Source organism: Aotus nancymaae, unplaced genomic scaffold (assembly GCF_030222135.1).
Source record: "Aotus nancymaae isolate 86718 unplaced genomic scaffold, 86718_ANA_hifiasm-v0.15.2.pri h1tg000025l, whole genome shotgun sequence".
NCBI lineage: Eukaryota > Metazoa > Chordata > Mammalia > Primates > Aotidae > Aotus > Aotus nancymaae.
The window spans coordinates 2980224-3004059 of NW_026988438.1; the positions used below are offsets into that span (position 1 = coordinate 2980224).

The 23836-nt window shown below is 37.8% G+C and overlaps 1 protein-coding gene across 6 annotated transcripts in view; it reads right to left on the reverse strand.

The window, feature by feature from the left end:
* Positions 1–4565: 4565 nt before the first annotated feature.
* Positions 4566–23836, reverse strand: part of BZW2 (basic leucine zipper and W2 domains 2) — a 64208-nt gene continuing 44937 nt past the window's right edge. For all 6 annotated transcript variants that reach the window (XM_012450698.3, XM_012450699.3, XM_012450702.3 and 3 more), the window contains 6 exons: positions 20200–20309; positions 15348–15518; positions 13236–13382; positions 12093–12231; positions 6307–6429; positions 4566–5032 (listed from right to left, as the gene is read on the reverse strand). In XM_012450698.3, the coding sequence (XP_012306121.1) occupies positions 5004–5032; positions 6307–6429; positions 12093–12231; positions 13236–13382; positions 15348–15518; positions 20200–20309 (719 nt within the window). In that variant the 3' untranslated portion in view covers positions 4566–5003. The remainder of the gene's footprint in view (positions 5033–6306; positions 6430–12092; positions 12232–13235; positions 13383–15347; positions 15519–20199; positions 20310–23836) is intronic.

Consider the following 23836-nt stretch of genomic DNA (forward strand, 5'->3'; position numbering starts at 1 on the left):
GTCTGCTTGCCCTTCCGTCTCCTTGAGAATGTGTTCCCAGATGTGCTGACACCTGAAGTTTGGGTTAGGTCAGTGTCGTTAAGCCCAAGCATGCGTCCGTCCCAATTACCAGGAGGGCTTGTTGAAATAGATTGCTCTGTCCACCCCCAGAGTTACTGATTTTGTGTGTCTGGGGGGATCCTGACAGTCTGCATTTCCAGCTAGCCCCCAGGGACTATCAATGCTGTCAGTCTGGAGACCACACTCAGAAAACCATGAGGTTTTCCTCCTAAAAAGAAGAGACGATGCTACAAAAAGGTCCAAGATTCCTCAAGGGATTTAGTTGGTTGTAAAACATCAAGGACTGCTTCTTCCCTGGGGTCTAAAAAATCTTTTTAAAGAACTTTCCCACCCTTCTGTACTTTTTAAAATACTTTAGAGGTATTTTAGTTTTGAGACAGAGTCTGGTGCTGTCACCCAGGCTGGAGTGCAATGGCTCAATCACAGCTCACTGCAACCTCTGCCTCCTGGGTTCAGGCAATTTTCCTGCCTCAGCCTCCCAAGTAGCTGGGACTATAGGCATGAGCCACAATTACAAGCATATCCGGCTAATTTTTGTATTTTCAGTAGAGATGGGGGTTTCACCATGTTGGCCAGGCCGGTCTCGAACTCCTGATTTCAGGGGATCTGTGTGCCTCGGCCTCCCAAAGTGCTCATCTTACAGGCATGAACCACTGCATCTGGCTGAAAAGTATTTTTAAAAATACAAAATAAAAATACTTGAAAATACCTAAAAAGTAAAAAAAAACTTTAGGATTTTAGGAAAAAACCCTGAGAAATAGAAAGTAAATGTTTTCACTTTCACATAAACAATGGGCATACATGGACATACAGTAGAATAGATACTGCAGACTATGAAAGGCAGGGGTGGGACTGAGGGTTGAGAAATTACCTGCCAGGTGCAGCGTACACTATTTGGGTGATGAATATACTAAAGCCCAGACCTATACAATACACCACTATACAATATATGCACCTAAGAAATCCGCTCTTGTACTCCCGACATTTATAAAAATTTTGAAAACTTTAAAAAAAGAATCCTAAATTGGTATTGTTACAGAGCCTGGTTAGACAATCCTCACAGGAAGGTTTTTTTTGCTTCGTTTGAAAACAGTAAAGTGTCAGGAGTATTTCAGAAATGAATTATGGGCCCACATTGTATTGGCTGCTTCAGAGAATGACATATTCAATAATGATGAGTTTTTCTTTAGGGCGTTAATCCAAATTCTCATGAAGTAGCAGTCAGGTGGTGGTTCCAATGCTGAACTTTTTAAAGAAGGTATAGGAACAATTTAAGATGAATTTATCATCAACTATTTAAAAATGAATTCTTAACGCATATTCACTATTTAGACATTCAAACTTTACGGGACACCAACTTCCTGGCAAGCTGTGTGCTACGCTGTATGGCAATCAAAGATACAAAGTTAAACAAAATACAATCGTCTCCTTAACTGAAGACATAATGGACTTGGGAAAGTCAGCCCAGAAATGGAGTTAGTAATCATTTGGCCTCACGGTTCTCCAAGTATGGTTCTGACAGAGTGGTGTCATCTGGGAACTTCTTAGAAATGCCAATCCTTAGACCCAGCCCTACTGGGTCAGATACAGACTGGCAGGGGTGCCATCAACTGTAACAAGCCCTTAGGTGATCCTGATGCATGCGGAAGTTTGAGGATCGGCGAGGTAGCCCAATCATAGTTTACTTTTCTTAGGTCACAGCCCACTGACACGCTGATGGAAAGTTTTGCAGATTACTTTGGGTGGCTCACAGTATTGGTTTAAGGCTGAATCTCGTCCAGGCTCTTATTTTTTACAACTAAGCAAAGTGAATACCAAGAGTTAAATGACTAGCTACCTAGTTTAACAGCAAATTAAATGGCAGAATGGTGTCTCCATGCTTGTCAATCAATTCCAAGTTCCTGTCTCTACCCCTCCACTTACACAGCAGCAAAACCCAAATGTGGGAAGAAATACAAAGAACTGAAGCCACAGTAGCTTATGATTTCATTTAAAAATATATATATATCTTGCCCATAAAGATGTGACTAGTCTTCCAGAGAAGACATGATTTTTTTTTTTTTGTAATGAGGAAAAGAATGTGCTCCAAATATTATCTCTAAAAAACAGATACGTACCTAGAAATCGTTCTCTGCCAAGAACATAGTACAACATTCAGGCTCATTAAAAAATAATGTTCTCATGTTTCACACGTTCCTGCTGAGAGCTGGGCATTACTGTTGGTAGGTCGACTGTCTACTTAATCACACACCAGAAAACAATGAAACACGAACAACAAAAAAAGGTAAAACAAGGTTGAGTAAAAGAAGACGTTAACAAAACAGTATTAAATGCATCCATTTCAAACACAGGCAAAAAGAATCCAGGATCGTGACTTCCTGGGCGGACGCTGAGGTTGGGAGAGGCAGGAGGCGGCTAACAATTCGATTTCTTCATTCGATCGCTGATTACACAGGTGTGCTATTTCCATTCAAGTTAACGACTTCGATGCACTTTTCTGTATGTTGTGAGTCAATAAAATAGTTAAAACACACACAAAAGCAAGACGTAAAGGTTTCAATTATGCCAAGATTAGTTTTAAAAAGGTGTTTTACATGGAAGAAACATTTTGGACCTATCTATTCCAGAAGTGAAGGGTCATTACAGCGTAGGGCATACCAGGGGGGACCTTGAAGAAAAGCACAGAGAGCAGACAGGAAATCATTTCCATTAGTTCACAGCAGGTGAGGTCAGAAACACTGAATCAGCATGAGCTGGGAAGGCGTTTTAGAAATTAGTAATGGGATACACATTGTCTCAAAACAAACGATTCTATGACTATCCAAGACACGGTATGTTTCTCAGCTGTTGCTTTCCTGGTTTGAAAATAAAGATTTTTATTTCCCTCTACCCCAACAAAATTTTACAAATTGGAAACTGCTGAATTCTGGAAGTTTCAAAGTGTAGCATTCATTCTATTTTTAGATACTAACAAATAACTTTTCTTATTGAAATGATATTGCCTTGACCTATGCCCCAAATGGGAGTAAAATGTATTTAAATGTATAAATGCAAATCCAGAAAGTGAGATCACATTGTTAAAATGTTCAAATCCTTTGACCCAAATTCCATGTTTTTTCTAAATAACCACAGGTGAACAAAAATTTATATAAAGGTATTTTTTAAACGGTAATTTTTAAAAGCATAAAGATACCTTATACAGAACTCTGGAATTATTAAATAAATTGTAACCCTTCCAGACCAAGAACGATGATATGTTTAAAAAACGTTTTTGAAGAATAGTTATTGATACGGTAAAATACAGAATATGATTAAATAAAGAGCAGGATATAAAAGTAATATCGAATGGACTGAATTTTTTAAGAATTAAGCAAAATTGTATTTGTAAAAAATGTAAGAATGTTAGAAGTTCTCATTTTTGTGGTTGAATACTGAGTAACGTCTGTTTTTTTCTAAAGCTTTTTGATGTTTTCCAAAATAAACACATTAATTTTAAAATTATGAATGTATCAGATACTCCAAGGAAATCTAAGCAGGTATGAAGAATAAAAAGAAAAATTATTCTTTCCTTTTCTTCAGGCATTGTCCACGATACATACAGAAATAATATTTACAACAATTATTAGAGAATGTTATTGAGATTATTTCTTTTATGTATTTATAAAGGTATATACACACATAGCTTTTTTGATGTAAAAAACCACATTCTTTAAAACTTGTATTTTTCCTTTATTATTTTATTAACATGTTATTTAGTTTGCCTGAATTTAAATTCCCTATCTCAAGTTTTGTTTGGAAAAAATACTTTGTGCTAGAAAATGTTAAGTAGTATTTTTCTTTCCTGAAGATAAACAGGAAATTAGAAAACCCTCTTTAGATACAGGATGATGAGGATACAACAATGACAGGTTTTCTTCTGCTTATCTTAATGAGTACGTGGGTTACTAACATATCATCCTTTTGGTTCTAGTCTTAAATAAAATGTTTCCTTCTTAAAGATTACCATCACCCTTAGCAGCAGCGCAGTACATTAAGCTTTTCAAAAGTTAAAAAAAAAAAAGGACTTCTGTCATATAGTTTTCCCAAATATTCAGATGTTTCGTACTCTTATTATACTATTGAGAGAAGAATAACTTCAAGAATACGGTTAACCTAAGAATAAAATAACTTAGTCATAAATAAATACAAACAAAGACTTAAACCTATATTAGCTCTTCTCTAAGTAGGGAGAAAATAGAGCTGAGGAAAACAACCAATGTGGAACATATATTTATATGCTTAATTAATAATATAACCATGGTATTATCAATAAGACCAATGTGCATGTATTTTGGGGTTAATTTCTCCTTCACCATGACTCATGAGATGAGAGAAACAGAATAGTTTTAATAGGTGACAAGAAATATAACCATTCAATATTGTGGATGAGAAGAGAAAAAACAATGAAATACCACCTGTGTAAGAAGTCATGTACAAGAAAGAAAGAAAAGCTCTGACAATATGAGCCCAGATTTTTAAAAAGCCATTTATTTTAAAAAACTGGTTTGTCAAATCACGTACACGAGCAGATACACAACTACCAAAGTGGCCTGTAATAGACACCAGTGGGGCGATCACCACACAGTACCTGAAAAATACAGCTAAAAAAAGAGGAGTCTGTTGAGTATTTAATTTCAGATTCCTACTTGACTCCTTGTTGAATGGCTTTAAGTTAGCATATAGTGAGTGAGAGGTAGAGTCCCAAGTATAATAGCTGATGCCTCAGGGCTCCATTTAAAAACAAAACAAAAACAAAACCATTTCCCCCTCTGCACAAGGGAAGCCTATCCTATTATTTTTTTTCCTTTGCAAAAACAGAAGCCAAGTTTCTCTTCCCAAATGGTTCAGCATTCCCAATCAAAAAGTCGTGTGTGGTAACCCAGGTATTGTGCTTTTTGAGCCATTTAATTCTCTTCACCTTCCGATTCAGATTCTAGGAGAGAAGAAAGAAAGAAGTTAGGTATTTCCCCCTGATTCCTCTAATTTTTTAAGGTCGTGAGTTTCTACAGTCACCAACTCAGAAACCTGCCATTACCCCAGCATACTTTTACCCTAGGCACCCCTTATAAGGTGAAACAGTCACATGAGAACAGACAGCAAACTCTTGCTCTTTTCTGCTTTCAGGTAAATTTTGCCTGTCTAAAAATTTAACATGCATATATATACAGATATTTAACATATAATATCAAATATATAAATGTATATATTACATATATTAAATGTATACATATAAATAAAATTTGCATATATTTGAATATATATATATAATTGAACAATATAATTTTTCTTCTTTGGATTACCTAAGATAAACTTTTTATTCTTAATAGAATTCACTCTTTTTATTGACTGATTGATTGAGATGGACTCTTGTTCTGTTGCCAGGCTGGAGTGCAATGGCACGATCTTAGCTCACTGCAACCTCCACCTCCCGGGTTCAAGCGATTCTCCTGCCTCAGCCTCCTGAGTAGCTGGGAGTACAGGTGTGTGCCACCATGCCCCACTGATTTTTTGTAATTTTTTTTTTTTTGAGACGGAGTTTTGCTCTTGTTACCCAGGCTGGAGTGCAATGGCGTGATCTCGGCTCACTGCAACCTCCGCCTCCTGGGTTCAGGCAATTCTCCTGCCTCAGCCTCCTGAGTAGCTGGGATTACAGGCACGCGCCACCATGCCTAGCTAATTTTTTGTATTAGTAGAGATGGGGTTTCACCATGTTGACCAGGACGGTCTCGATCTCTTGACCTCGTGATCCACCCGCCTCGGCCTCCCAAAGTGCTGGGATTACAGGGATGAGCCCGGCCCTGAATTCACTCTTATCCATTATTAGTCTTCTACCTTGTATTTCCATTATTTAAAATTGTCAGTTAATAGGTAAAGGTGTCATAAAAATCTATAGAGTTCCATAATATGTGATTAAGCTAAATGTATTTTTCTCCTTTTACATCTACTGATTGTTTCTTCCTTATTTTCCTCCATCAGAGTAGATAATTCAAGTGTTTCATTTCTTTTTCTTTTTTTTTAACATGTAGAAATTTTTATAGCCATGATTTCAGAAAGGAGAGCTAAGATGTCAGCAAAAGGTTTGATACAGAAGATACATCCATAATTTTAGTTTCAGGAAAGCAAGTAAAATCTGTGGAAGAGGTAAATATTTTCATGGATAACGAGACAGTGTTTAAAGGCCATTAGCGATTTTAAACAGAATCATACCTTCTTCTGCATTTTGTAACCACTCAACAAATTTCTTCATCTGGTCAAGAAAAACACTTTTGCCTTTAGCAACATGCGCTTCCTTGTACCATTTCAGTATCGCTTCTTCGCTCAGCACATCAGCTGCAATGTTCAATCAAAATTCCAAAGTTACTATACAAACGTCATGTTTTAAAACAACTTCATGTTTCCTCTACTACATTAAGAGAAAACAGATATATTAGCTAGGTTTCCTACAGGTTTCAAAGAAAAAATTAACTACTTTTTGTCCAAAACTCTAAATTTCACAAATGTGCTTGGATATTCTCAAGATACCATTAACTGAGAGTATTTAATGTTAAGAATAGGAAGGAGAAATAAAAATGAGTGTACATATTCTCCCAATGTTCTAATGGGTTGTTCTAACATTCTTCTAATGTTCTAATGTTCCAGTGTTCCAATGGGTTGTTGTTTGGGAATTTGTAGTGGGAAACAAGACAAAAAACAGGTATAAAGGACTTATTATTGTTCCCGAGAAGGGCTCCATTCATTACAAATACTGATGAAGCTGTACAATGTTAATAAATTACTCCAAAATATAATTTCAACTTATGAAAATGACAGAAACAATTTAATATTACTTTCATGTAAAACATCACTGACATTTTCATAACAAATATTGGCTTTTTTTCTTTTTAAAGAATTATTGGCTCTTGTAAAATGTTCTTGAATCAAATTGAAGAGACTGAGCTGACTAAAATGAACATAATTTGTTTATGAAAATGAAAGTATTTTTTTAAACCTGTTTATTATTATCATTAAAAACACTACATTTTGCAAAGGAAGCAAGAAGTCTACATTTACTTACAGAGACTGGAGGCAAGAACGACAATCAGGAGTCCTACAGAATTACTCTTAGCTTCCAGTTATTTTAGCTCTTTGTTTCCAGCTCTCCACTGAGATGAAAGAAATTTCTACCAGCCATCAGAGCCTAATTGTCATTGAGTTGAGGAGCAGGCAGTTGTGTCCTGAGGAAGTGATCTGTTATTGTGTAAGACTGCCTTGGAGAGACTTTTCAAGAACATTAACAGAGATTTTAAAAGTCCCTTTTATATAATTTGTAAATTATCTTTAAGATGTTTGTGATTAGACTAGTAATTATCAAACTGTTTTGATCATGTCTTCCTGCCTATAGGATAATTTTAAGCACATACACCCTATATATGGATATTTTTGAGTTTATAAATTATATTCATGTACTACTAAACTATCATTATTAATATTCTAAGCAAACAATATAATTTTAAAATGTGACAAACATGGAAAAGAGAATAGTTTTTTTCTCCACGCCTTAATGAATTGAGGATGATACAAAGTACAGGTTGGAAAGCTGCTGTATCTGCACTTAGTGACACTATTTGTCTGAGTTTTCCTTGTGAAGGTTGAGAGCTCACTCCTGTGTTTTATTGCCCCACAGAGGCTGAACGAGACCATGCAACTACTAAAACGCATGTCAATGTCAGTGCTTGTGAAAAGCACACTAAATGATAGGTAAGACCAAGCAAATGCATTGTTTATTGCACATCTTGTGCCTTGATATTCTTAAATTACCATTAATTGAGAATATTTAATGTTAAAAATAGGAAGGGGAATTTGGTAATAACTACTTGCTGAAAGATGAAACTCCTAGGACCAAAGAATTACTAATTAAACGCTACTGCAGCATCCACACAGAGCACCTTACAAGGCAAAGCATGAACATCAAGAGTTTAAGAAGAAATTCAACTTCTATTTAGTGAAAGGAAAGGTCTGAAAAGGAAGGAACCCCTTGAAGGACAAAGAATCCAGACAATTTCTTCCCCCACTAAGGATAAAGTAGGGAAAACAGTAATTAAAACTGAGAAACCATTTTTGGTTGGCTGTTCCATAAACACCTATTAGGAATATAGAATAACAGTAAAAGACAGTAAGAAAAAAAGACATTGTATGATGGCTGGCACATAGAGATTAGAATATATGTTATTCCCTTCTATCTGGCCAACTTCTTCCTGATGTCTGGTAAGATACATGCACCTCTTGAGATCCTTCACTTGTCCCCCTCCAAATTAGCTTTAACAAGTTAGGTGCCCTTCCTCTGTTTTCCTTGGATACTCTCTTTGTGAGCCTTATTTCAGCAACTGACATGGTGAGTGCAATTCTTTGTTTTCTTCTACATCCTGAAATTCCGGAAGTCAAGGACTATATTTTGCTCATCTCATTTCCAGCATTTAATGAAAGACCTGCCCTATGGTATCCATTCAACACATGTATAGTGAACAAATTTGTTATCTTAGTGAGAAAAAATAAATATTTCTCAATTTGTAGAGTTCTAACATGTTCATGAGGATCCAAGACAAAATACTGTAAAAGTGGCTTGAGAAATGCTATATTTTAGATCATGTTGGTTATTTAGAAAGTTAGGCTATAACTATGTCACTTGAAACTTTGGAAATTCAGAAATTTTTTATTAGGAGTGTCACATAGGGACACAAGTAAAAAATAATTTACCCTAAGAATGCTGGGAATTTATGCTTAGAAGGGCATTCACCTTTTTTTAGAACTAGAATAAAAAACTCCTTTTAGAAAAATTTGCATGCAGGATAGAATGTAACCTAAAAAATTTCTGAAAACAAGAAAACCCATGATAGAGATAATAACAGTATTTGACAAGGAAGGTTTCCACATTTTAGACCATGCTGAGTCTACGGCACTTGTCTTCAGAGAAAAAGGAAGCAAAAATTATTTTAAAAAGTCAATAATGTCATGCCTGAAAGTTAGCAATGGATTTACTCTCTTACTGCCTCAGAAATACGCAAATCTAGATTTTAATACAGAAACAGAGCCTGCAAAACTGCTACCTTTTGCGGTAGACCAAGAAAAAGGTAGACCAACTGCTACCTTTTTCTCTGCTATTATTTACTTTATTTGCTTTTATTCCACTGTTATTTATATAAAAGATTTCTAAATCTTTCAATAATTATATTCAGTTAAGTAATTGGGTTTGCCAATGAGGACATGGCTATTATCCTCAAGTTCTGGACATGCTGGGAAAGGGGAGGGGTGTGTGTGTGCGCGCGCACGCGCACACGCTGTGTAAGAGAGATACAAAAATGAAAAATAAAAAGGAGAAACGGTTTCCATTACATTTTAAAAACCTGTTTTAGAGCACTATGTTTCTTATGACAAACTAAAGGAATCCACAGAAACTTGATAAAAGAATCAGGAGACACTATTTCATATTTGTAATATGTGTTTATGTACATGAAATCAAAGGTAAGTATAATCTTGAACATATTAGTGAAGTTCATAGAATCTGTTGCTTCTTGAATTCTATACACTTTACACCAGTCGTCCTGGTATAACAGTCACAGCATCACCTTGGAAACTTTTTAAAATGCAAATTCTCAGGCCCAACCCTGGCCCTACTGAATCAGAATCCCTGGGGTAGCTGTGTTTTATAACAAGCTCTCTGGGTAATTCTTAGGCATATTAGGAAAGGAGAGCTTTAACACGCACTGATTATTAAATCTTTCTAGGCATATAAAACACAGAATAAGAGCATCCAAATCTTTACAGAAACAAATCAAATACATGTCTCCTGGTGCACAAAATAAGATCAAAGGAAAAATCTGGCAAGAAAGAGAGAAGATGGTAAACACAGTTAACATAGCAATGCTCTTAATAGTGGTATGGAACAGTCATTCCTCAGGGATTCCATGTTCTCAAGAGAACATGTAATTATTTCACTTAGGAAAACAGACTATATATATCATTTTGTGGAAAATTACAAAATTACCCAGAAAATGATATTTAAAATGTTAGCTCAGTGATATATTTTAGGTTTCCATTTTTTAAAAAGTTTCCCAATTTCATTACCAAAAATAACTAAGGCAGAATTAAAATTGATGTTGACACTCACCCTTCCTGTGTTCCCTGGGGCCAGGTCACACTTGCCACAGACCTCACTAACTTTGGGTTATTTAAATGCTGATTACCAGATGAGTGGTCTAAGAGCTCATGCCTCTTCTTTTTACTTCCTAGTACTCACTTCTTGAGTTATTTTGTAATTTCAGGTCATACTGACCCTTAGCATCTGGGGTTGATGTATAAGAAAAAACTCAAAGTAGCCAGTTTTACTACCTGTCAGTAGCTGTTTTAAGAAGTCTAAAGGAAAAGGAGGTTGGCATTCGTGGTTAAAATGCAAAATCTGAAGGATTTTAATAGTCCATATGCCACCTAGATGCCATTTCCCATAACAAGGGGTTTGTTGATTCTTTTGTGACTGCATTTTAATAATAAGATCGGGTGCTCATGAAGATGAGACTCAAACAATGATGTCTCAGTTAAAAAAAAATTTGGTGAGAAACACTTGTTGGGTTATCTTTTAAATGACAAGAAAGCAAACTATGGTCAGGTAACTCATTTATGAATTGTTTGCTTTTCTGTAGTGGAAAAAATCTACCACCATCAAAGCAAATGTGAAATCTGTCCCATAGGTCTCTCTACCAGTTTTACAAATGGAGCCAGTTGTGGCCACTGAAGGGTGGGTCCCCACTTCTCATTCTTGGCTCCTGGTTACCATCTATAAGTTGGTAATACGGCTTGCAGGTTTGGTTGTGATGGATCACTTTGGGTATCATTGGGTGAGGCCTAGTTTTAAGACACTGCTATCTTATGACTACATCCAAGAAGATCCAACTTAGATCTGGTTGGAGAAAACACCAATTACTGAACTTCAAATGGCAATGGTGGCCATCATATTCTCCCACCATTATAATTGCTGCTGAATACCTTAGTGTTCTGAAAAAGTAAAATATGGCCTAAATGCTTAGGAACAAGATTCATTCATTTGAAGAATCTATGTAGTCAATTAAAATTCATTGTGAAATGCTATTCAACATTTTTAAAAGAGCTCTTATTTATGTAAAACCTTTATTTTCCAAATTTCCAAGATATCATTCAAAATAGATAAATTTAGGAACACATCAAAAAGAAAATAAACATTTGGCTGGTATTAATTTAACTTTTCTGACATCATGATACTTATGAATAACATAAAATAAACATGTTATAATGTTCAAGATGTATTATTAAGTGTTCCTTTTTCTCCCTCATAAAACGACATAAATTTAGGCCTAAAAAATAGCCTAGGACATTTTTATATGCTGTAGGTATACAGATTGAGATCAGTTAAAACCTTTAGCATTCATTTTTTAGTGCCAGTTGTCATGGTAACCTAATCCTTATAAATACAATGAAAAGACAGTAAACGTGGAAACCTAAAAATAGCCATTCCCTTGGAAAATAGGAGAATGGCTGGGCCAAGTAACTAAATTACAAAGTAAAAAGGCTAATTATTTCAGTCATTTTAAAGTCAGTTTTATGGTACCTAAAAGCATGTGAACATAATATATACAGCATTTTGATAATCATTGTTATTAGAGCTAATCCTTGCAATTCAAAAACAGGCTCAATTTTACATAATTGCATTTTTTCCCCACTATCCCTAAGAAACAATAACCACCAGTTCATCTACCAATGAGAAGGGCCCAGGGGCCTAAGCCGGGTTTCCGAGGCAACGCATATATGGCGTGTATGCCTCCTCTCGCTACGTGGTAAGGTTGCCTCAATAAAGCTTCCACAAATTAGCATCTTGCTGTTCCTCTCTAAACAGAGCGCAGTGACCTGGAGTCTGCCTCATCCCCCGCTCTGCCCTTCAAAGACCTCAGCAAAACACAGAAGCACAGCAGTGGCACGTGGATGAATACCTTTGTAAAAGAGAACCACGATCTTCTGAAAGGCTTTCATGAAATGGATGTTGTCGTAGCAGTATTCCTGAACTTTCTGGAGGAGGATCAGCTCTGACTGGCCTTGGGAGCTGAACACAGCCAGCAGGGGAGCATATTGCTAGAACAGAAGCAGAGAGTAAAAGCCGTTACTTGCGTGGGAGGTACAGGGCCGACACTGCTGGAACCATAACGATAACCTGGAGGGTTGCTTAGAAAAGATTCACTTTCAGGATTAGTACCTTCGTATCATCATATTGTGCCCAATGGGGTGAGGGGAACAGAACAGTAAGAACAAAGCAGTATGGTGGACCTGTGAGGGCACCGGGATGCAGATTCACACTCTTTCAACGGCAGAGCCACGGTCCATTAATACAATGGAAGTAGATGAGGATATGATCTCATTTTCACAATATCCCTTAGACATAGTAGGCAGTAGGCACAGCAATTATCTTTAACACAGGCAGATTCTCTTATTTGGTCTCTTAGTGGGTACAGGGAAAGAATCTTGATTAGCTGCCAGGATAAAAAGCATTCGTTTAGAAATGCCCTTGACTTTCTGACATTGATGCATAGCCATTGTTTTTTCTGAGACTTACTCACACACTTATCTCTTCCAAAGGGCCTTCCCTGATCAAAGTAACATGCACAGTTTACTCAGTGCTATGTTCTCATGAACGCTGAGTGCAACCTTGAAAAATAATAAGAAGTGTATGTTTAGCCTGAGTCTGGGCTAATTGTAGTTGGAACCCACTTGTCTTAATTAAGACAAATGTGGGCCAGGTGTGGTGGCTCACACCTGTAATCCCAACACTTTGGGAGGCTGAGGTGGAAGGATCACTTGAATCCGGGAGTTCAAGACCAGCCTGGGCAACACAGCAATCTAACATCTCTACCAAAAAATGAAGAAATCAGCCAGGTATGGTGGCACGCACCTGTGATCGCAGATGCCTGGGAGGCTAAGAGGGAGGATGGCTTAAGCCCAGGAGTTCAAAGTGGAAGTGAGCCCAGATCGGGCCACTGCACTCCAGCTGAGGCGACAGAGTGAGACTGTGTCTCAAAAAAAAAAAAAAAAAAGCTGCAGTTTGCCCTTAGCTGGGTCAGTTCCGGGCTAAGAGCTGTTACCTTCAGGTGCTTCAGAGCCTGCTCTGCAACAAGTTCTTCCTTCTTGTTCCACTCAACGGCGTTCATTATACAGGTCCACAGAAGACCAATCACGGCTGTTTCTGGAAGATCATTCCTCTTCATTTCTTCTTTGACATAAAGCACCACCTACATTTCATGGAAATGGGGTCAGAAAGTATCAGACAGACGGAGAGCTCCCAGCTCCCACCTAGCTGCCCAGTCAATCAAGGCTTTGGGGCAGCTAAGAAACAATCTGCTTCGTTTCTCCTTTCCTTGTCCGCATTCTCAGACTGGAAGAGGGAGAAAAAAATATAATGATTTGTTCTCAAAGCAGATTTATTTTTAGTCCCAAAATTAATAGGGTTAGCTCTGGCCAGGAGCTGCTGGATAATGTGGAATAAGAGAGGATTTTTGTTTCCTCACAGAGAAACCCCTTTGAGTCTAGTAGAGTAGGGATACTTGAGCCAGTTCGACTTTTTTGGGATTTAAAGAAGGCAATAGAGTTGTGAACTTTTATCTCCATCCCTAAACTTTAAAACCTCTTGATGGATACCATCTTGGGTTTGTACAAGTCCATTCTCCACAATTTATTCTTCAATGATTACTTTTGATGATGCTTATGCCCCATCGCAATGAAAAGTTAATTTGTAAATGAATTTTAAAGTACAAGGTCAATTTTTAAATTTCATATATATCAATTCAGCAATATTCAGCGACTTATTTTCCCCTTCAAATTATGTATAAATATGCAAATTTAGACTCAACCCTGACAGTATGGAATATAGGCTTGCCTAACTTAATGTATTTTATATCAAATTTATTTGGAAGGCTTTTTCCTTGTAAAATAAAGTAATAAATGGAGAGGTTTGGGCCTCAGAAGTGATTAAAAGTCATCATATGTCTCCAGTATACTACTTTGTGAGTAGTGGTAAAACCTTTCTTTCCTCCCTTTTCTTTTTTAGTGGAAACACATTGCTTTCTTTACTTCTGGCCTGGAGCGCAGAAATGACAGCAGTGACTTGAGTAGCCTTCAAAAGCAGAAAGAGCTGGGCGGTCCCAGTCCCTGCGTTGGCTGGAGGAAGCCACATAAAAGTGTGACATCAGGCATCTACGAGCATCACAAGGCTTTTTGTTTTTGCTTTTTTTTCCCCATGGAAAATAATATACAAGTTCTTGCTTGGAGAAATATGATTGAATATACCGCTAACCTTAATACCATGAGACATAAGAATATTTGTTATTCCAACACCCCCACCTGCTGGATACTATCAGTCCCACATTCTCCAGCCTTCAACCATGTGAGGTGCCATGCAGGGCTTGGAGCATGGAAGAAGGTGGTGCAGGTCAGGCATTTTGGAGCAAGTGAAAAAAAAGAAAGGATTGTATATATTAATTTTTAATTGTTGTGTTAAAGACTGTAAAACTTCAAACAGAAAGCTTTCTCCCAGTACATTAAAAATTTAAAAAGATAATAGTCATAGCTTTATGAACTATAGCATGTATATACTATAGTTATACATATTATAAAAATACACGTGTAACTATGTATACACGTATTTTTGCATATGCATATTATAAAAAATACAGCTTTTACATCATAGGGAAGCACTGCTACTACGAGTGTCAGTGGGATTAAACGACTCACTCATCCAACTAGTCTTTTCCCATGATGTGAATTCAAACTTTTCTTTTCCAAATAAAAAGCTGACATATTCATACACGGTGATGAACAAAAAGTCCAGTGTTGATTCCAAATTTTATTGCAGGTTAGATAATCTGCAATAAAATTTAAAAATCACCATATAATGGGCTATATGGATAGTGGCTGGTCAAATCTGTTCGACGATGAAGTATTTTGATAATCATAGCAGCCCAGTAAAATAAGTCATTTATGTGGCAATCACTTTCTGGACCATCCTAGAATGTTAACAAAATAGATTCTGAATAAATACTTTAAAGCTTAGTTAATATAAGTGGTAGGAACAAGTGGATAAAGTTTACAGTAGTAAGCATAGAGCAGTCTCTTTGAGGGAAGGAAAGCCTTTGTTACACAGCCCACGTAATTCCTCTCATTCATGTATATCGTGGTGATGCCTGCCCACGGTCTCCCACCTCCTTGATCGGACATTCCTGAGAAAGACGCTCCTGGAGCTCCTTCTGCAGTTCCTTCCTGGTGCCCAGGGACTGCTGGACTCGGAGGAAGTCAGAAAGCTCCTTAAGACCTGCGTCAGTGAAGTATTTAGCAAAATGATCCACACTCTGTCTGTTAACTGGAAAGAGTTCCTGAAAAAGAAAAAGAGACAGCTATACAAGAAGCCGTTCAAATTTCAGAAAGCATAAAGGACGAAAATCTTCATTTCACTTAGAATGTCTCATATTTGCAAGAAAAGAACAAGGACTGTTTTTCAAAACAACAAATTGCTGGTATATTTATTGAGCTAAACATCTTCTGAAATCAGGCAGTTTCACAAAGAAAGATTAAAAAAAGCCACGCAATTGAGATAAACTTGGACCCTACTATGGCAGTATTTAGAGGGGAGGCTTTTAAAGAGTTACTGGATTATAAGGGCTCTGCCCTCATGAATGGATTAATCCATTCATGGATTAGTGGGTTATCTTGGGAGGGGACCTGGTGGCTTTATGAGAAGAGGATGGGAGACCCGAGCTAGCACGCTCAGCTGGTATCACCATGTGATACTCTGGGCCTCCCTGGGACTCTGCAGAGTCCCCATCAACAAGAAGGCCCTCACCAGATGCAGCCCCTTGACATGGGACTTAGCCTCCATAACTGTAAGAAATTAGTTCCTTTTCTGTATAAGTAACCCAGTTCCAGGTATTCTGTTATAAGCAATAAAAAATGTCTAAGACACCCACCCTACCAACTCTAGTTTATTATATAATTCTGATGGAAATTTTCAAAAAGAGCAATATAGCATAGCTGCTCTCATACTTTCACCTCATTTCCATTTTACCCTACACAGCTTGGCAGAATCTCAGTAACACTTAGTCATGATCTAATCCTGGGTGAGTTCAACACCCATCTAAGAAATTAAGGTGATTTTCAAAGCTCCCACATTTTTCAGACTGCTGCAGGGTCTAAAAAATATATCCAAGCTTTTGTATTAGTTAGACTTGCATATATACGGCCAATGGCTATGTGGTTCCAGGAAAAGCCTCAGTAGAAAGAACTGTAATGGGTTTGCCACCTCCTAAAGGAACACAGCTGGAGGACTCCTTTGTCAGAATGCAAATTTCAATGTTCTATCATCCTATTAATTTCCCCCGTTGAGTCATATGTTTCAAAATGTCAGAAGAGAATTGGTGGGAGCAGCTATCAAACACACATTCATAATAAAGCAAACATTTTATACCACACTGAAACTGCGTCACTGATATTTCCTCTACTGGTCCAGATCTTCCAAATCTGCAGGGCAGGGAACTAATTTATTTTTATTGAGTTTTTTCTATGAATCAGAATGTACTGGCACTTTCCTCATAATAATTGTGTAAAGCGGACATTTTTCTAGTTTCAAAAAGGTTAAGCAGTTTGACCCAATTTATGCCGCCAAAAATATGTAAGAATAGAGCTGTGTGCCCCAAAGTCAATACGTATTCCATTATTCTGTGGTAGCACTCAATATTCTATTTAGGAAGAGTGTGATTGCAAAGTTTGATTTAAGGTTATGTCCAGAGCAATATGCCATTAAACATAATACTTGTAGTTCACTTAGGAACCACATCTCCAGTTTTTTTTTTTTGAGACAGAGTTTTACTCCATTGCCCAGGCTGGAGTGCAGTGGCACAGTACCAGCTCACTGCCAACCTCCGCCTCCTGAATTTAAGTGATTCTCCTGCCTCAGCCTTCCAAGTAGCTGGGATTACAGTCACACACTACCACCCCTGGCTAATTTTTGCATTTTTAGTAGAGATGAGGTTTTACCACATTGGTCAGGTGGGTCTTGAACTTCAACCTCAAATGATCGACCCGCCTGGGCCTCCCAAAATGCTGGGATTACAGGCGTGAGCCACCATGCCCGGCCCAAATTCTTAAGAATAGTATATAATACATTGAAAATTATTATTCAGATTAAGCTGAGGGGAAGCCACTCTAAATCATACCGTGTCATTTTTTTGGCTTGGAACATGGTTTGTATTTTTTAGAGAAACCCTACCCTGGTACAAATCTCCATCATCTCATCCCTGGATTAAGGTCTCCCTGCTTTTGCTCTTGTTCCTGAGTCTATTCCTAAAGTGACAGGCAGAGTGATCCTGTTGAAGCTCAAAAATCACATTACGCACCATTCTGCAGAGAATTTCCAAAAGCTTTCTATCTCATTTGCAATACAAGCCAAAGCTCCAGATGATATGGGCCCTGTTATTTCTCTAGGCTGATCTTCTACACTTTTGCTCTCCCCAGGGAGTCCCCAGCAGCCATGCCCCAAGGCCTTCCCATTCTCCGTTCCCTTTGCCTGGAATGCTGTATGTGGAGGTATTTAAACAGCTCACTTTGCACCACCCTCAAACAAATGTCATCACAGAGGCCTTTCCACCACCAAAAATTACAGCCCACATTTGGAAGCGCTTTAACTCTTTGCTACTTAATATTGTTTTGTTTTGAGACGGAGTCTTACTCTGTCTTCCAAGATGGAGTGCAGTGGCACAATCTTGGCTCACTGCAACTTCTGCCTCCCAGGTTCAAGTGATTCTCCTGTCTCAGTCTCCAAAGTAGCTGGGATTACAGGTGTGCGCCACCACTCCTGGCTAATTTTTTGTATGTTTAGTAGAGACAAGTTTTCAACATGTTGGCCAGGCTGGTCTTGAACTCCTGACCTCAAGTGATCCACCCGCCTCGGCTTCCCAAAGTGCTGGGATTACCAACACACCCGGCCCCTACTTAATTTTTACCTTTATTATAATACATATTTTACAGGTTTTAGTTTATGGCCCATTCTCCTGAAATAGAATATAAGCTTCATGAAGGAAAGGGTCTATACATTTGGTTCCTTTCAATCTCCCCAGCTCTTGGAATTTTCTGGCATATAATATGATCAATACATAATGAATAAATAAAGGAAGAGAGCAATACCTCAATTTCTTAATCACCATTCTCTTTGGCAGTAATAAGGGTTGGCTTCTCCCATCCCCTCTCCTCTCTGAGTTGCTATACATTGTTCTTTCTTCTGTATTATAATAGTGGGTGAGAGCTAAAGCCTAGTAATACACTAATTTTCCTAAAATGTAGTAGTTCAGAGTTAAAGAGTATTTTGTTGTATATGTTCATGAAATAAAATTTCCTTCTTAAGAGTGGAACTGACTCACTAGTTTCTCATTCTCTTGTTGATTCAACAACCATCAGGCAGGCATAGTGCATAGGAAACTAACCCGTCCTCACCCAGTTTATATGTTTCTTGCAGAAACCATCACCTATGTTTCATATACATATAAACATACACATATATACACATACACACACACCCTAATAAAAACAGCTAAATGACGTGTTTCCAAAAAGAAAATGAATTTTGTGAATGAAGCAATCTCATTAAGTTAACCGGCTATGGTTGTGAGTATATTTAAGAAAACTACTGCTTTGAGAAATAACTGGAAAGATTGTATCTTTGTTCCCAATCATCCACCTCCCCTCCTTCAAGAGGGTACTAAGAGAACCCCCTCCTTGCTGTGTCTATCTGCAGAGGTGGAGAAGAAGCCTATTAGTGGACTGGATTTTCTAGTCTATTACCAGACACGGCAGTAATCCATAGGTGAGTTTTTAAGGTACTTGTGAGGTTCAGTTCAGTCTCTGTGTTCCGGTACTCTGCCTTGAAGACAGAATGGCCCAGATGGGAGCTGCTCCTTCAGCCTGGGTCCCCGAATTGAAAAGGCATGTGGAAATGAGCCAGGCTTAGCCAAGACAGAGCTAAGCTACAGACAACCCACAGCCTCATGGACAAGAGATGTGTTCTCTTTATATGAACCTCCACCTTCCTCAGGAACCTATTCCCTTATCTTCTGCAAATTTTGCTTCTATTTATAGGGATTTGCATTAAGTCCACGAGAAAGTAGGTTCCACGAGGGCTGGGAGCTTTTCTATCCAGTTCTCTACGGGCTTTGCAGCTTGTGGTACATGCCCAGCAGAGTAGGCATTCAGTAAATGTGTGAGGAATGAAAATTACTGTGAACTAGAATCTAGACTTCTGTACAGCTTAAGTATTTCCAGAGAAATCTTGCTTACACTTTGATTTTTTAGCACACTATTAAACACACATTTGCAATCAGTACACTCTGACTGCTACTCAAGACAGACAGCACAAGTATTTGATGAAGTGAGATTGATGAAATTTTCATCATATTAAAACCTTAAAATGTCTAGAAAGTTATGGTTATAGGCTGGGTGCAGTGGCTCACGCCTGTAATCCCAGCACTTTGGGAGGCTGAGGTGGGCGGATCACTTGAGGTCAGGAGTTTAAAACCATCCTGGCCAACATGGTGAAATCCCGTCTCTACTAAAAAAATACAAAAATTAGTTGAGTGTGGTGGCAAGCGTCTGTAATCCCAGCTACTCAGGAGGCTGAGGCAGGAGAAGCATTTGAAACCAGGAGGCAGAGGCTGCAGTGAGCGAGATTGTGCCACTGCACTCCAGCCTGGGTGACAGAGAGAGACTGTGTCTCAAAAAATAAAAGTTATGACCATAAAACTAAGTCTTAATTCTGATGAAATGCTAATACTACGTCAACACACTCTCAAATTTGAAAGCCTAAGACTCTTTAATTTTATTGTGCCACTTGTTGACACAATAAATATGAAAATGAAATTAGATTCTACTACCAATCACACAGAAATAAAAGAAACAGTGCTTCAAGCTGACGCGGATCCAGGGATCTTACTCATACGCTACATCGCAGGCCTTGCTTAATGCTCCAAGAAAGGCATCGTACGCACAACCCTTTGACCAGAAAGCACTTACGAGCAGCCTCTTGTCTAAGTTGGCTTTTCTCAAAGACGAGGTAACAGAGTTGGCATCTTTTTCTGCCATCCATGCTTTAAAAAGCTTGACAGCAAACGAGGCTGCAATGCCTGTTCAAAAACGAAAGAGAATTCCCTTTATGAGCAAAACCAATTGTGATGTTGTGCAAAGCAATCAGGTTTCCTGAAATGCGTAAAAAACTAAAAGACTAAATTTGGTACACAGAAAAAGTCAATAGACCTCTAGGCAAAGTTCCCCTCATTACTGAAAATAGAACATTTTCAAGAAAAGGAAAATAAATTAAAATATTTTTAAACTTGGACTCCTTGAATCCAACCAACATGGTCTAACTGTAAGTTTATTTTATTTTACTTTGGTCAAAAACACCCAGTATCTCCGGGGTTATCGCCTTTATTTCACCCTCTAGTTCATAAGTATTTCATGTTTATAACAGCGATCTTGAGGCACAAGAAAGTAAATTAGTAGACACAAAACTGCAATGTCAACCTGTATCACTAATTTGCTAATAAAGGATGCTAGTACAAGAACACTGAGAGTGATCAGATATAATAATTATTGCTACAAATAGACAAAAACACATCATTTACCTTAGTTTTGCTTTTTATAAAAAGCATTTTATTTATTATTATTTTTTTTTGAGATGGAGTCTCACTCTGTTGCCCATTCTGGAGGGCACTGGCATGATCTTGGCTCACTGCAACCTTTGTCTCCTAGGTTCAAGTGATTCTCTTGTCTCAGCCTCCCAAGTAGCTGGGATTACAGGCATGCACCATCAAACCCAGCTAATTTTTGTACTTTTAGTAAAGACAGGGTTTCACCATGTTGGCCAGGCTAGTCCTGAACCCCTGACCTCAGGTGATCCACCCACCTCGGCCTCCGAAAGTGCTGAGATTACAGCCATAAGCCATTGTGCCCCGCAATAAAAAGCATTTTAAAATATTCCCGAGTTAAGCTATAAAAATATCAAGGTGGTTTCAAGTTAAACTTTTCTGAATTTTAAAAAATGGTTATTAAGCTACTTATGTTAAATCAGGAAACCATTCGATCACATGTCCACATGTACATTATCACTTATTTCCAAATAGAAATAATCAGATCACAAGAAGACAGTTCTTTGAGCACTTAGGGTGTTGTTATTTAATGAAGAGTTAAGATGTAGTTGAAAAATTGAACTGGGTTTTCTAAACTGAAGGTTCCACTTTGTTGGTGGCCTAAGCAGCCTCTATTCTCTTTACCTTTTTCCTAAGAGAAGTCCCATTTTATCCAGGTTGGGTGACTACTGATTACTGTAAGTCCGAGTATCACCTCTTTCTGATGATTCATTTAGTGACCTCACTTAACCTCATCTGCCCAAGGCACCTTCCTGGCAATTGCTACAGATCTGTACTGGTCATGCAGTCTGTGGCAGCCAATCAGCTGAATGAAAGATAAATTATCCTATGCTCAGGAGAAGTATTCCTCCACTGAACCTGAACCAGGAAGACTCTTCCGTAAGTGTATCAACAGACATCTTATAACACCTAGAGGGGGCACCGTCCTTGGGATGAAGTTAATGCTCTGAAGGATAACAGAAGAAAATACGTGAGTCCTGAGTAACGTTACTGTTCAGCCTGAAGTCTGCCCTAATTTTCTATTTATTGTTACATAAGAAATACATCCTTATATATTAATTTGACCCAGGTCTTCTAGTAACTGGAAGGTAAAAGCATTTAATTGCCCTATCAATCAGATAGCCACCAACTAAACCTGATTTTCTTCTCTTAAATAAGCAGAGAAACTAAGTTTAAAAAAGATGGCTATGACAATAATACATGCATTACATGTAAACTGAAAGTTTATGTTAAACAACTTTTTTAAATGAATTTTTAGCATTATCATTAGCTCATAAAACCAATATAGTTTAGGAGGCCGAGGTGGGCGGATCACGAGGTCAGGAGTTCCAGACCAGTCTGGCCCACATAGCATAATCCCATCTCTACCAAAAATATAAAATTAGCTGGGCGTGGTGGCTGGCGCCTGTAATTACAGCTACTCGGGAGGCTGAGGCAGGAGAATTGCTTAAACCCCAGAGGCAGAGGGTGCAGTGAGCTGAAATCACCCCATTGCACTCCAGCCTGGGTGACAAAAGCAAGACTCTGTCTTAAAAACAACAACAACAAAAAACCCAATATACATTTTAATATAAATTAACACTAGGCTGTAATTTGTACTGTAACTAAAGAAAAAGCATGCTTGAAACTAGGAGTCTAAAATTGAGATTTAACTTTCTTTATAGTTACTCCTCTACTGAATAGAATAATCCCATCTCACCTGGCCACTTACTGGATGCGGAGTAGGGGAAAAGTATAATTTCTTAATCATTTTCTTTCTCTCTCTTTTTATTTTAGATGGTCTTTCTCTGTTGCCCAGGTTGTAGTAAGATGATGCGATCACAGCTCACTGTAGCCTCAAACACTTGGGCTCAAGAAATCCTCTTGCCCCAGTCTCAGTGCAGCTGGGATTGCACAGCTGTGCCAACACACCTGGCTAGTTCTTTTTTTTTTTTTTTTTTGTAGAGAAAACAGTCTTCCTATGTTGCCCAGACTGGTCTCAAACTCCTGGCCTCAAGCAATCTTCTTACCCCAGCTTCCAAAATTGTTAGGATTACAGTCATGAGTCACCATATCCAGTCTATTTCTTAATCCTTTTTCAATTAGGAAGCAACAGTTTAAACCTCTAGTTTCTAAAAGATGGTAGAGTTTAAGGAAGCCGTATGACAGAGGCACTATGTTACTCCATAGCAAAGTTATTTTTCTCCTCATCACGCCCCCAATATTTTACTGTAATAATTTCTAGACACACAGAAAAGCTGAACAAATTGGAGAATGAACACTCATATGCCCACCATCTAGTTTCTACAACTAATAATTTGCCATATTTGCTCTATCACGTATCTATCCATCTAATAATGTAACTTTTGGATATATCATAAAGGAAGTTACAGACATCACTTAGGTTTTAAAAAGAACTAGAAAGGCAATTATTTTCTGTCATGTTGGCTAGGATAATATAAAAATAATTAATAATTAACATTTATATTTTATGTTGATTTTCTGTGTGTAAAATGGCAAATAGCAAAAATAAGATGTGTGTTGTACTGTGAATTTTCTTCAGGGAAATACTTTAAAATGTCATAATACTAATAACATCCAACAATTACAGAGTCTGAATTGTCATAAATCTGAGTGATTTTTAGGCTAAAAACTAGAGAGAGTCTCTGGATAAGGCCAATTGACTCTCAATTTACTATTCTTTTCTTAGCCACAAGAAAACTATAACCCCTTTCTTTCACTACAGGCATGAATGAGGCTAGGGCTTCATATACGTAGGAGGAAAACTTTTTAAGTTCTCAGAAGAAACAGACATTCTCACAAAAGCTCTTTTAATTTATTATTAAGGAAAAATAACTGTGTCTTGTGTTGCATTGTAATTTGACTATCATTATCCTCCTACAAGTAAACAGCCCCACTTTTGTTTTATTCTATAACCAGTATGCTTGCCTATCCAACTCTTTCAATGCCTTAAAATTAAAGCAAGACTCCTTCCAATGCGGCAGACTGAAGACTGTTTTCTAAAA